Consider the following 14,230-nt stretch of genomic DNA (forward strand, 5'->3'; position numbering starts at 1 on the left):
AAACAATTGCTCATAAATAATTGCTGGCTGTGGGGAATATAGGGACAAACAAACAGTAAAGGAAGAGGGATAATGTTGCAAGGTTCGTTCACTGTGCAAACAGCGCAGGTAGGGTACAAAGTCTACAATTCTTACCTCCTCCCTTATTTGAAATGAAAACTGCATGTGACATTTTGATATTTTGAGGTTTCTCCCCCTTCTTCTTTACATTGCTGAACTCCTGATGCAGTCATCTGGAAGCCTCATAAGTAGGTGAGGTGGTTGTTCACTATGTCACTGTATGACTGATTTCATGTATGTCATTGTGTGATTTTAAGAACATAGGAGAAACTCCTGTGCACACTACCTCACCCAGAGTCTTGCCAAACTCACTTTGAAAGAAATCTCAATGCCACAGTTAATGCTTCATTGTTTTTCCTCAAGCCAAAGATTAAGTGCTAATGCAAGTACTCCTAAGGAAGGTAGTTCATTGACCTATTATCAGTCACTTATACCTTAGTGGGAATGAGTTTGACAACAGTTTATATAGAAATTAATAAATTTAAAAATTACTTTCTGATTTTTTTTCTGAAACTAACGAGTTTTCAGATAAATACTAAATTATTTGAACACATTTTAATTGAAGAATTATCTTTATTATCATAGGTAATATTTATTGAGTGTCTGTTATATGCTAGTCATTATTCTAAGATTTCATGACAACAAACTTGTATGACAGAGATATGATTATTATTCCCATTTTACAGATGAGAAAGATGAGGCACACAGAGGTTAAATAACTTTATAAAAGTCACTGAGCCAGGATTTGTACTTATTAGTCTAGTTCTAAAACCTGCATGTAAACCACTCTCCTACTCAATTCTTCTCTCAAAGGTATGATGGCTGGAACATGTGGGAGAAGGAAAGATATTTGTGAAACATTAGAAGTCTGAAATTATTTTAAAGTGTTATTATACCAACAACTATTACAATTTGCATACAGTTTTTCATACCAGTGTCAGATGGAACTCTACGATGCTTACAATGATCCAAACATCAGCATAATGGGATAATTAGAACCATATTAACATCAGGTACTTACTATTCAGCAGCTGATACAATAACTTGCATCGCTATTGTCTTTATGATCATTGCCATCATTGTCATCATTATTTATTGAGAGCTTATCAGATCCCAGGAGCCATGTTTAGTTCTCTACCTAAGTGATCTCATTTAAATTTCAGGCAATCTTATGGGTGGTTATAATCATTTCCATTTTATAGACGAGAAAACTGAGGCTCAGAGATGCTAAAGTCGTAGAATCAGAAATGATAAAGCTAGAATTTTAACTTGTCTGCCTCTGAAGCTTACTTTCTTGACCACTTCAGTATGTCCAAAAGTCTAATACTATTAATACTTCTAGTCTCACCACCACCAAATACCACTTACTGAGTGTCATCTATGTGCCAGGAAGCCTATATCAGGCTAGTTCTATGTCACTGTGTCAGTGGCTCATGGGCCAATTCCAACCAGTTGCCTGTTTTTGTAAATAAAATTGTATTGTCAGAGGCAGTTTTACTCTGGTGTATGACTTGAGGGAAAGAATAAGGTAATAAAGTTAATTAGTTCTGGCATCTGTAACCAAAGCCATAAAAAGAAAGTATCGTCTATGGCTGCTTTTGTACTAAAAGGCAGAGTTGAGTACTTGCAACAGAGATCTTACGGCCTGCAAAGCCAAACAAACTTACTATCTGGCCCTTTACAGAAAAATTTACTGACCCCCGCCTTAAACCATCTTTCAATGTATGTATTATTATTCCCATTTTAAGATGAACATATGAGAATTCAGAGAAATTAGATAACTTGCCCTCCCAAATATTAAAGAGTAAGAACCCAGTGAAAAATGCAGGTCTAGGGGACTCCAAAACCTTTTCCTTTTCTTCTCTTGAAACTTACAACAGCAACAATTTTTATAATTACCAGTTGCAAGAGATTTCCCTAACAACACATGGTTAACAATATAGTTTTAAATGTTGATGCTGGTATTAGAGATTTAGACATTTTCCCTTTTCAGAAAAATATTAAATTTATCTTACCTTCTGATAATTTACTGTACCTAATTCCTTGAGGATGGATGCTTAAGGGCTTATCTGCCTTATTCTTAAAGTGAACTTTTATGGTGTCTCCGACTTCAGCATATAAAGTAGGCCCAAGAAGTCCTGTGAAAACAAATATTTAAACTATGTCTGTATTCAGGGTCACCAAAGGCAGAGTTGCTAAGCAAGAAAAGCAAACAGATGATACCAAGAGTGATTGCTACCATTCCTCCTGGTCCTGAGGCTGACCGGCTTATCTTCAATCTAGAAGGTTTTAGCAGCTCATTAACTCAATATCACACGTAAACAGATCAAACAGAATGGTAGAAACACTTGTCCTGGACCTAAAAGAAGTCAACAGAGCAGGAGAAATAGTTCTGACCAAGTCCCGCCCACTTTGACCCACTGTCATTCCTTAGAGATAACTGTCTTTGCTTAAGAAAGATGTTCATTTCAATTACAGAGGGTGATGCAACAGAGTAGTTACTTTAGATTTCTCTGACGTGGGAGTGCTCAGAGACCTAGATGAATTGAGGAACCAAATCACGCAGCTCTCTGGCTCTGAGGCAGGAGTAGGCTTGACGTATCTAAGGAACAGTAAGAAAAACAGTATGGGAAGAAAGAAGAGATGAGGTGGATGGTGGGTGTGCAGAACAAGGAAGGCCCTATGGGCTATGGTAAGAACTCGAATTTTCTTCTAAGTAAAATGGGACATCACTGGAGCATTTTTTTTTTTTTTAAAATGGAGTCTCGCTGTGTCTCCTAGGCTGGAGTGCAGTGGTATAATCTCAGGACCCACTGCAACCTCCACCTCCTGGGTTCAACCAATTCTCCTACCTCCGCCTCCCAAGTAGCTGGGATTACAGGCATGCACCACCACACCCAACTAATTTTTGTATTTTTAGTAGAGATGACTTTTCACCATGTTGGCCAGGCTGGTCTCGAACTCCTGACTTCAGGTGATCCACCCGCCTCAGCCTCCCAAAGTGCTGGGATTACAGGCGCAAGCCACCATGCCTCGTCTAAGTGAAATGGAGCATTTCTAAGTAAAATGAAAACCACTTTGTACAGCAGAGACATAGTATAACGTGTATTAAAAGTTCATCCTAAAACAAAAAGTTCATCATAGCTGCTGTGTAGAGAATAGTCTGTGTAGGGACAAGAATGGAAGCAGAGAGCTTAGGCAGTATAGGAGACTGCAGTGTACTGGGCCAGCACATGTAGCAGGACGTGATGAGTAGTGGTTGGATTCTGGACATTTGTGTAGGTAAGACAAACAAGACTTGCTGATGGATTGCATGTGGCTTGTGAGAGACAGAAGTCAAGGATGACCTCAAGGTGTTTTATCAGAACAACTGGGTAAATGATGTTATTAGTTACTGCAATGGGAGAACACAGCAAGGACAGGAGGTTATGGGTGCAGAAATCAAGAATGAGGTTTTACTTTCTACATGCCAGGCACTGTGTTAGAAAGTTTCTGGCTACATGGATCAAATACAGTCCCTGTCCTGAGGAGCTCACAAGCTAATTTGGAGATAGATGTATGATAGGAGCGACTGCTGAGATATGGGCAAAATACTACAGAAGAAGAGAGGATGAAGCACAGATTCTGTCTGGGGAGTTAGGGAAAAAGTTGATGGCTGAGTCAGAATTCAAGGAATTATATATAGTCAGCCCTCCATGACCATGGTTCATATTCATGGTTACACATCCATGGAGTCAACCAATTTTGGATCAAAAATATTTTAAAAACAACAATAAAAATAACACAACAATAAAAACAATACAAATAAAACTATAACATAATAGCAATTTATATAGTATATACATTGCATTCAGTATTATAACTAATTTAGAGATGATTTAAAGTATATGAGAGCATGTGCATAGGTTATTGCAAATACTATGACATTTTATATAAGGGACTTGAGCATCTGCAAATTTTGGTATCTGTGAGTAGTCCTGGAACCAATCCCATGTGGATGCCAAGGGATGACCGTACTAGAATTTCCAAAGTGTAGTCCTTGGAGTCTCTGCATCAGAATCACCTAGGGTCTTACTAAGAGGCAGATTTCCAAATGTCACCTCAGCCTCAATGAATCTGAGCTCTGGAGGTGAAACTTGGGAATCTGGACTTTAACATGTGCTCCTTGGTGATCTTGATGTCTTTGAAATCTTGAGAATCTATGACCAAAAGACCCATTCCAGACAAGTGACAGAAATCAACTACTGTCATTTCTGAGCCATCCACAAGTGTCATGGGATTGGCTTCTCGCCATTAGGCATCCTAGAAGCAGGAGAAGGAAGTCACAGCACTCATGGAGCTCAGCCACCATTTGTTTGCACTGGTGACGATAATTATAATAGGGCTTTCCTGTACTGTTTCCCTTGATACATTCAAGTACTGTAAGTCCCTACCTTAATTCTCACACGTTTTTAAGGTAGATATTAAGATCTTCATTTTATAGCTGAGGAAACTGAGCTTCAGAGAGTTTAAATATCTTGCCTAAAATCACACAGCATCATGATTTAAAGTTTAATATGTCTGTCTCTAGATCATGACTTTTAAACCACTTCTTTAAACTACACTTCCACCTTGTATTCATTCCTTTATTTATTCAAGGAATATCGAGTGCCTATATTATCCTAGGCATCAGAATTGCAATGGTGCATAAAAAAGTAAAATAGATACACCCACTCCCTGCCTTCATAGAGTTTATAAAAAGTCGAACATTTTTATAGTTCTATAACTTTATAAGTTTTTATAGTAGGAAAGACAGATTTTAAACAAATGATCACACAAACATTCAATTTATTTATTCATTTATTTATTTTTTTTTCTTTGAGATGGAGTCTCGCTCTGTTGCACAGGCTGGAGTGCAGTGGCCGGATCTCAGCTCACTGCAAGCTCCGCCTCCCGGGTTTACGCCATTCTCCTGCCTCAGCCTCCCGAGTAGCTGGGACTACAGGCACCCGCCACCTCGCCCTGCTAGGTTTTTTGTATTTTTTTTAGTAGAGACGGGGTTTCACCGTGTTAACCAGGATGGTCTCGATCTCCTGACCTCGTGATCCGAAAACATTCAATTTAAACCTATGGTAAATATTATGACAGAAAAGAATGGAATACTCTGAAGAGTGTTTGACAGGGGAATCTAGTCCAATAGGAGGTAAGTTGGGGAATTCTTTTCTGAGGAATTAATCCTTTAACTGAAGCCCAAAGGCAGAGAGGCAAAGGGATGGCCGAAGACATTCTAAAAAGTGAGAGTGGTATGCACAAAGGCCCTGAGGTGCCAGAAAATGTGGTCTTTTCAGAGAACTGACAGCCAGTGGGGAGGTGGAGCTTAGTATGTGAAAGGAAGGAGCAGAAAGTGAAGCTGAAGGCATTCTGAGAGTCCCATCATGCAGGGCTTTGTAAGCCTCTTTGAGTTTTCCCTTTAGCCTAAGAGTATCTGGAAGCCATTAAAGAGTTTTCATCAGGGTGCAACATGGACCAGATTTTGGTTTTAAAATCTCTGGCTGCATTTGTGGAGGATGATCTGGGAGGAAACTGAGTGGAGAACAATTGTGAGAACAGATTTGGCTCCAGGAGAGACAGTGGTGACTGAGATTATGATGAGATGATGAGGAGAGAATATATTAGTGATCTATTTAGAAGATAAAATAGTTGGAACTTGAAGATGGATTGGATATGGGGTAGAGAATGAAGGACATCAGTTGCCATGGATGGCTGATGAGGTTCTGGTTTGGGGAGCTGGGTGGAGGGTGCCATTCTCTGAGAGGGAGGACACCGTGGGAGGGCTTTGTTTGGTGGGTGTAGTAGGCAGAATAATGTGCCCCTGCTGAGATGTCCATGTCCTAATCTCTGGACCTGGAATTATGCTACTTTATATGGCAAAAGGGACTGTGTATCTATGATTAAGGATCTTGAGATGAGATTTTTCTGGGCTGTCCAGGTGGATCCCATGTAATCCCAAAGGTCCTTATAAGAGGGATGCAGGAGAATCTGAGTTAGGAACAACTTGGGATGCTACTCAGCTGGTTTTGAAGATGGAGGAAGGGGCCATGAGCCCATGAGTGTAGGCAGCTTCCAGTAACTGGAAAAGACAAGGAAACAATTCTCCCCCAGAGCCTCCAGAAGGAATGCAGCTCTGCCAACACGTTGATTTTAGCCCAATAAAACCCATTTTGGACTTCTGATCTGCAGAAATATAATCATAAAAGAATAAATTTGTGTTGTTTTAGCCACTAAGTTTGCAGTAACTGGTTACCGAAGCAATGGTAAACTCTGATCTCTGGGACAGAGATCCTATCTTTCCCTACCCCTGTCTTGCCACCCATGGTTGTCCTATTCATTTCCTTGGACTCCTAGTCCTGGAATTTATTCTGATCTTGTGCCTGAAGCTTTTTGTTTGTTTTTATGTTGGCTTTACACAGGACTGTGGAGGTCACAAAGTTCAGTCCTTCTTTTAGTTAACAAAGCCTGGGAGGTAGGAATGGGGGGACAAGGATGACTTGCCCAAGGTCAGTCAGTGATCTGGTAGCATTGCTGGGATCAGAACTCAGATCTCTGGACTCCTGAGCCAGGGCTCAGGCCCCCATCTTTATAGAACAGTCCAGATGTCTACACCTCTTTTGACTCCTGACATGTCTGACTCCACTGACTGACCCCTCTCTTCCAGCTGCTACCCTCTGTCTTGGCTCCTGATGGAAGTTTCCACTGACTATTCCCACCTAACCTGGCTGCCAGTGAGCCCAGCAGGGTGCTGACTATGCTGCCAATTATGTACCGCATTTAGTTGCCATGGTTCTCTTGCTTGGTTGGTTTGTTTACTGGCATCACATGGCTGCAAATACCAGATGCCCAGAGAAAGTCTATTAAGTTATTTAACCTAATAAGACCTATTACTTCAGTGGACAGTTTGGAGTATTTACTCAACCTCCCCTCCTACTTCTTCAGAATTAAGGCAAAACAAAAGGATGTTTTCATAAATGCATACGGAATACTTTCAAGCATGTAGGAAAACACATGGCTAAATGGTTTTCCAGCTGCTCTTCAGCTCCTCCATCAGCCAGATGGCCTAAGACCCTTCTCACCCTCTCCTCAGTGCCCAAAGCTGGATCGGGGAAAGGAGTGGCCTACTTCAGGGCTTGGGGAAGCCAGCACAGCATGTACCCAATTTAGTGCAGTTGTGGAACTGGAAAAGGACTGACTGCAGAAGGTCAGCTAATCCAATCCCCTGCTCTTAGGTGAACAAGGCATTACATAACACAAGGTAGTGATTGTTGCAGCTATTTCAAAACTCCTTCAGGGACAAACATTTTATAATTTGTCCCTGAAAAATGGGGAGACTCAAAACTAGCCAATTTAATTAATTACTTATTTATTTAGAGGTGAGGCCGTACTTTGTCACCCAGGCTGGAGTGCAGTGGTGTGATCATAACTCATTGCAGCCTCAAACTCCTGGGCTCAAGTGATGCTCTTGTCTTAAATGACCCTCTTGCCTTAGCACCCCCAGTAGCTGAAACTACAGGCATGTACCACCATGCCTGACTAATTAAAAAATATACATATTTTAAAATAGAAACAGGGTCTTACTACATTGCTCAGATTGGTCTCATACTCCTGGCCTCAAGCAATCCTCCCAACTTGGCCTCCCAAAGTGCTGGGATTATAGGCGTGAGCCACTATGCCTAGCCAAAACTAGACATTTTAAAGCCCAAGACAGAATTCCTAAAAATGACCCCAGCCATACTCCTTCACCTGCCCAAATGTCCATAAACTTTATTAGACATCTTCAGACCTCCAATCCCGCAGCCCAGCCCCCTGCAATTACAATAACTAACAGCAACACTAGTTCATGCTGCAAGAGTGAGGCTCATGATTTGTTCGGGGCTCAGCTAGAATCATAGCCAGCAGATGAGTGGAGCAGGACATAGGAGAAAGGAACAAATGACACAGGACTTGTCTGGGGAATGGGAGAGGCCACATAGTTAATGGCAGTGTTCAAATCCAGATCTCAGTCAAAATAAAAGCCTTTTCCTTCACGCCAGATTTGCCTCCTTGTATCAACTACTATAGAGATACAAAGGTGAATAAGATACCACTCCTGCACTTCAGAAGTTCATAGTTAAGCAACTTTGGATGCTCAGGAAGCGATTACATTAAAATGGACGTCAAAATGCCTTTGTTCACAAAAAACAAATATATTCTGAGATACACAGGGGTTGACGGAAAGGTGCAAAGGCCTTACACATAAATTGGGGACCGTTCTCACCAACTGTCAGAGTCTGGCTCTACTAAGGTTAAAGCAGGAAATCACTACAAAACATAATCACCTGAAAGGACTTTGATCCTAGCACCCTTTTCTTCAAAAACTATCCATGCCTTTTTATTGTTTAAAAGTCTTCAGCCTGGAATTAGTCCTTTCCATCTCTTACGGCATTCAGCACAAGGTCTTACACAGCAAAGGGATTAAAGTTTGCTTAGCTTGGCAAAAGCCACAAAAGGTACACCTTCAAATACCTGCCAATTCCTCTTAATGAGTATGTTTCCCACCTCATATTCCCTTCATCTACCTACAATTTAATTTAATTAAACAGTTCTTAAGTATCTACTGTATATGTAAGCTTGGAGCTGGAGCTCTGAAAATGAATAGACTCTGTGATATAGGACAGGACATCCTTCAACTTCCTGCTCACAACTACAAACTTAATTTTATTGGCAACGTTATCTTCTGGGCCCCCAATGAAGGTAGTAGCCATTCTACCTAAGGCCAAGCCGGCCCAAGGTTTGAATCCCAATGCTTCCTGCTTCTTCCAAGTCTTCTCTCTCAGATGTTTTTATCCCCTCGTTTTCTATTGGAAAGGACTTTGTGGCATTTCTATGGAGTCTTCCCTTAAATATTTTAAGTCTCTGTATTCCTTTTCATAAAATTATCAAATATCCTGAAGCTCCTGAGTCCGCCTCAGAACTACACTGTCTCTCCTCCCATCTGGAACCAAGTTTCAGGGAAGAGTTATCTGTAAGACCCTTCTGCTTCAGTTTCCTTGCCTTCCATTCACTCCTCATCCTGCCATCTGGACTTGCCCCACTATTCCATAATAAAAGGACCATATTTTGGCCCTTATATTAATAACTCTTCATAGCATTTGACCCTTTGCTTCCAGGATACCACATTCTCTAGATTTTTTCTCCCCTCCCTGAACAGGCTTTCTCAAGCTCCTTAGTAAACTTTTCTTTCTTGGCTCATCCCTTGGACTTTGCTGCTACTTTGAGCTCTGTCTGCAGCCTTCTCTTCTCATCATATCCTCCCTGGTAAATTTACACCCTCTAAATGCTTCAATTACCATCTTTGTTCTGATGTCTCCCAAATGTTTACAGCTAGCTCAGTTCTCTCTTTTGAGGGCCAAACTTCTACACCGATCTGCTCATTTAACATCTCTAGGTAGACATTCTATAGACAGACTCCAAATCTATACTTATCACCTTCCCTCACAAACTATCTCCTTTTCTTAAATTTTCTTTCTTACTGATAGGCACCCTATCCACTCTGCTGTTTAAACCAGAACCTTGAAGTCCATAATAATTCCCTTTTCTTCCTCATTATCACATCTAATGAGTCACCAAGTTTAATTGATTTTAGCTCCTAAATCATTTTCCCCATCTCATTTTCCCCATCTCAGCTTCTCTGCTATCTGGATTGATACAACAGTCCCATAACTGGTTTCTCTGGCTCTGGACTCTGGTCTTCCTCCAATCCATTCTCTATAATTGGAGAGAATTGTCTTTCTAAAGGACAAATCTTTCTCCTGCTGAAATCCTATTAGGGACTCCCTATTCCTCTCACTATAAAGCCTAGCATGGATGCCTGATCTCCATCTAGTTGCATCTCTTGTTAATTCCTTCCCTGAAGTTTGTGCTCCAGCTGTGCTGATCCAGTTATGGTTCCACAAACATACCATACTCTCACCTCCAAACTTTGAAACATTCTGTGCCTTGGTTTAAAATGCATCTACCCTCCAATGCCTTGCCTCCCCACTTGGATTTCCAAGATCCTACTCTTTTTTCAGCTATCAACCTAGAAAGAGAAGTACTTTCCTGCCCACCAGACTGGAGATAGGTCTCCTATGTCCTACTACAAAATCCTCATCATAGTTCTTCCTTATTACTCTACTGTCATTGCTTGTCTACCTATAGGTTATCCCCAGTAGCTGGTTGACTCCTGGAAGTCAAGGTCCATGTCTTATTCACTGAATCCCAGAACCTGGAATGTGGTAGGTTCTCAATACACAATTTTTTTTTTTTTTTTTTTTTTTTGAGATGGAGTCTCGCTCTGTCACCCAGGCTGGAGTGAAATGATGCGATCTTTGCTCACTGCAGCCTCCACCTCCTGGGTTCAAGTGATTCTCATGTCCCAGCCTCCTGAGTAGCTGGGGCTACAGGCACACACCACCATGTGCAACTAATTTTTGTATTTTCAGTAGACACAGGGTTTCACCATGTGGGCCAGGCTGGTCTGGAGCTCCTGACTTCAAGTGATCCGTCTTGGCCTCCCAAAGTGCATGAGCCACCATGCCCGGCCTCAATACACAATTATTTTAAAATAAAAGAATATTTAAATGCAGATTTGTTTAAAATTAAATAAATATATAAATGAACACATATGAAGAATATATAAATGAGTGGAGAAATATAGATATATAGATATCCATAATACTATGATATATATGATCTAAGTTATGATTAATAATAGCAGCAACAATAACAATAATGTAGCTAACTTCTACTGAGTGCCTATTGTGTGTCAGCATCATTATAAATACTTTGTACATAATATCTTTAGAAGATAGGGATTAATTCAAGGTACTAGGGGTGTATAGAAGAGGGAAGACTTAATTCTGCTGATATGGAGGGGGTGTCAGTGTAGCTTCAGAGGGAAAGTGGCTTCTGGGTAGGTCGTAGTGAAAGCTTTGGTTTTGGGTGAGATTGGAACCCTAGGGGAGAATATCTGGTGGGGATACTCACCAGGAGTGGTAAGAGAAGTCAGAAAACCCAGGGGAAGTGACAATAGAAAAACCAGGTAAAGAGAGAGCTTCAAAAAGGAAGAGTGTTAAATGTCCTAGTAATGTCTAGTAGTAAAAGAACATAGGCTCTGGCACCTCAAGTCCTGAGTGCCCTTTTGTAAGAGTAATTTTAGTAGACTCATTCATACTAAAGCAGATTAGGAAAAGAATATAGGCGAAGAAATGTAGAGAATGATACAGAGTCCTCACACAAAAACTGAAGTGAAGGAAAGGAGAGAAAAGGAAAAGGCAGGCAGGGTCACGGGGAGATTTTTTTTTTTTTTCTTTTTCTAGATAGGAGTTAACCTGGACATGGTTTGGTCTGGTTTTGGTTTGGTTGTTGATTTTTAACGGAAAGAATGACTCCCACTGAGTAAATATTGAAGATTAAGGGAGATCAGAAGAGGCAGGACAGACTAGGATGATTCTCGGAAAGACAGCAGGTCTTCATCTGATTGGGGAAAGGGACAGGTGAATTATTGACAAGGGGACTCAACTGGAGGAAGTGCTCCCTTGAGCACTTCATCCCTGTAGAATATGGTATCATAGTTAAGATACTAGAACCCTATTCAACCCAGTCTTCTTGATAAAGGAAGAGATGAGGAAAAAAGAAGAGATTTTCTTTAAAAATTATGGCTATTGTATATATCACACTAGATAAATAGGAGACGCAAAAGAGTCAGCCATACATAGTTACTTTGAATGAATCTAGGGAGCCAAATGGAAGCAAAAAATCATTCTGCAGAGGCACATCTGTGCTCATTAAACTAGACCATAATCTCCGTGAACCCAGGATATGAGACTGTCTCATCCACTGTTGCATCCACAGTGCCTACCTATTTCAATGCCCAGCCCACACCCGGTACTCAATAACAGTTTTTTAGATGAATGAATAAAAATTCAAACACTTATAAGTTTTATTTAGCTATTTTAATCAAGGTTAAAAACAGAGCCAGCTTCATGGGTATGTGACCTGGGCAGTTTCACAGTGCCCCATGCCCCGAAGGGCCCCTGGCTTGGTTTAATGCTTTGCAGTCACTACTTTGAAGTGTTCAGTAATATGAACAAGGGGCCCCACATATTATGCAGCCAGTACTTGTTAAAAAAGAAAACACATATTTCTACAAATTTTCAAGTAAATGGAAATTTTAGATGCATGTGAATGCCAAATTACCCATAGAAATTTATCTTTAAAATTTAAAAAGTATATTTCAGGCTTACCTGAAATGCTAGATTGTGGTTTTTCTTTCTTAAAATATGGTTCATACTCTCTGTAGACAATTTTCTTAAAGGAAGTTGCAGAAAGATTCAAACTGGAAATATAATACAAAAACTAATTTGAAAGGCATATTCAACATCTATTTCTCACATCACAAAAAAAGTAGATCTCTCATATCTTCAGACTTCTAGTAGAATACCAGTATCTTTATTGCATTTCAGAAGCCCACCATTTTATAAATATGATCAATAAATAAAGTTAATGAAATAATTATTGGTCTCTTCAAAAATATCCTGTTGTGATAACTATTTGTTCACAAGTTAATCTACCCTAATATCGTTCCTCAGAATCAATTTTCTAAAAAGAACCCAATATCACAGTATAAACCCAAACTGTAGGTTTAGATTTTATATTATTAAAATATGACCAAATCCTTTATGAATAAATATATGAGCTGTTTTTCAACTGATCAATCAAAAATAGTTTTAATCTACTGGGGAAATTGTGAAAAAGTATTGATTTCGTGGAATTTATTTCTAGTTGAGAGGTGAGAGATGGCTAACGGGGTAAAAGCCCTGGGATTCATATTGGAAACAAACAAATGAAAAAACTGTTTTGGAAACAGTCAGTAACTTGTCTAAGAGACACAGTTGATAAGTGGCAGAACCAATATTAAAAAATGTGAAACCACCGCATTCATGATTTAAAAAAATATTAGAGAGAGGACAGACAACAGGGAGAGTCGTGAGTGGTGAGTTACTTTCCTGTTGTTGCTGTTGTTGTTGTTGTTATTGTTCTGTACCTCTAAAGACACATCATTCTTATCCTTGTCTTAAACTCAAAGATGAGGGTAAAAGGAAAGAGAATTCAGAGAAAATACCTTACAAATGTCTCAATTTGATCAGAGTGGCTTTGTTTTGCTTCCTAATGCGGGGACAGTGACCCAGCCATAATCAAGACATAACAGCACCCACGTATGCCATGCCTTCTATACAGCACGGTGGCTAGGGTGCAGGCTGTGAATTCAGTATCTCTGGACTTGAAGACTACATCTACCTCTTATTGTTTTATCTTGAAAAGTTTACTTAATTCATTTGTGCCTCAGTTTCTACAACTATAAGATGAGATTAATACTGAAATCTCCCTCACAGAATTGTTGTATAATTTTAAATAAGTTGATATGTACAAAAGGCACAGAACTGGCACACTAGAAATACTTAATCCATGTTAGCTAGTAATATTTTGTAAATATAATTAGAGTTAGTCTTTAGCCTTCAGGTTTTCACAGAAAGCAAAAACAAATCTGTAGTAATAGTAATGCTCACAAATTTTAATATGTGGAATACAGGAACTGTGTTAATATGTGGGGGCAGGATTAAAGGAGGCATGTAAGTACTTTTAGAATGGCTAGATAGAGAAGGTAGTGGATTCACTGGCAGTATTCGAGTAGAAATTAGACAACTACTTGGTAAGGTCATTGGTGCTGAGGGCAAGGGAAAAAGTAGAAGGTTAAAACACCTTAATATGTTTGAATATGAATTAAATGACCTCTTAGCGTTCTTATAACTTAAGAATTCTAAGATGCTATATACTAATGTCCCTAATGTGGAAGTCCATTTTTATTTATTTTTTTAGTACAATTGAAAAGTTATTGTCCTCCCCTGCCCCAGATCTTTGATACAGAATGTAGATGATGGTATAAAATCTTTACTAAAAAATATCAGTCTCTTATGTGGAGTAATTTCAACAGAGAGAGGTTTTCTAACAAGTTTTACTATGTATGCTGTGTATTTATACTGAGGTATGTCTATTTTAATCTGAACAATTTCTATTGGAAAATAATCTATCTGATTAAAAAGTTACAGATGATATG

The 14,230-nt window shown here is 39.6% G+C and overlaps 1 protein-coding gene across 1 annotated transcript in view; it reads right to left on the reverse strand.

Annotated features, from left to right (window-relative positions):
- The window catches only part of F5 (coagulation factor V), a 72,449-nt gene that overhangs the window by 55,805 nt on the left and 2,414 nt on the right, over positions 1–14,230 (reverse strand). The window contains exons 2-3 of the mRNA XM_015124968.3: positions 12,360–12,451; positions 2,076–2,198 (exon numbers count right to left, since the gene is read on the reverse strand). Of these exons, the coding sequence (XP_014980454.2) occupies positions 2,076–2,198; positions 12,360–12,451 (215 nt within the window). The remainder of the gene's footprint in view (positions 1–2,075; positions 2,199–12,359; positions 12,452–14,230) is intronic.

This window comes from Macaca mulatta, chromosome 1 (genome assembly GCF_049350105.2).
Source record: "Macaca mulatta isolate MMU2019108-1 chromosome 1, T2T-MMU8v2.0, whole genome shotgun sequence".
In the NCBI taxonomy this organism is placed as follows: domain Eukaryota; kingdom Metazoa; phylum Chordata; class Mammalia; order Primates; family Cercopithecidae; genus Macaca; species Macaca mulatta.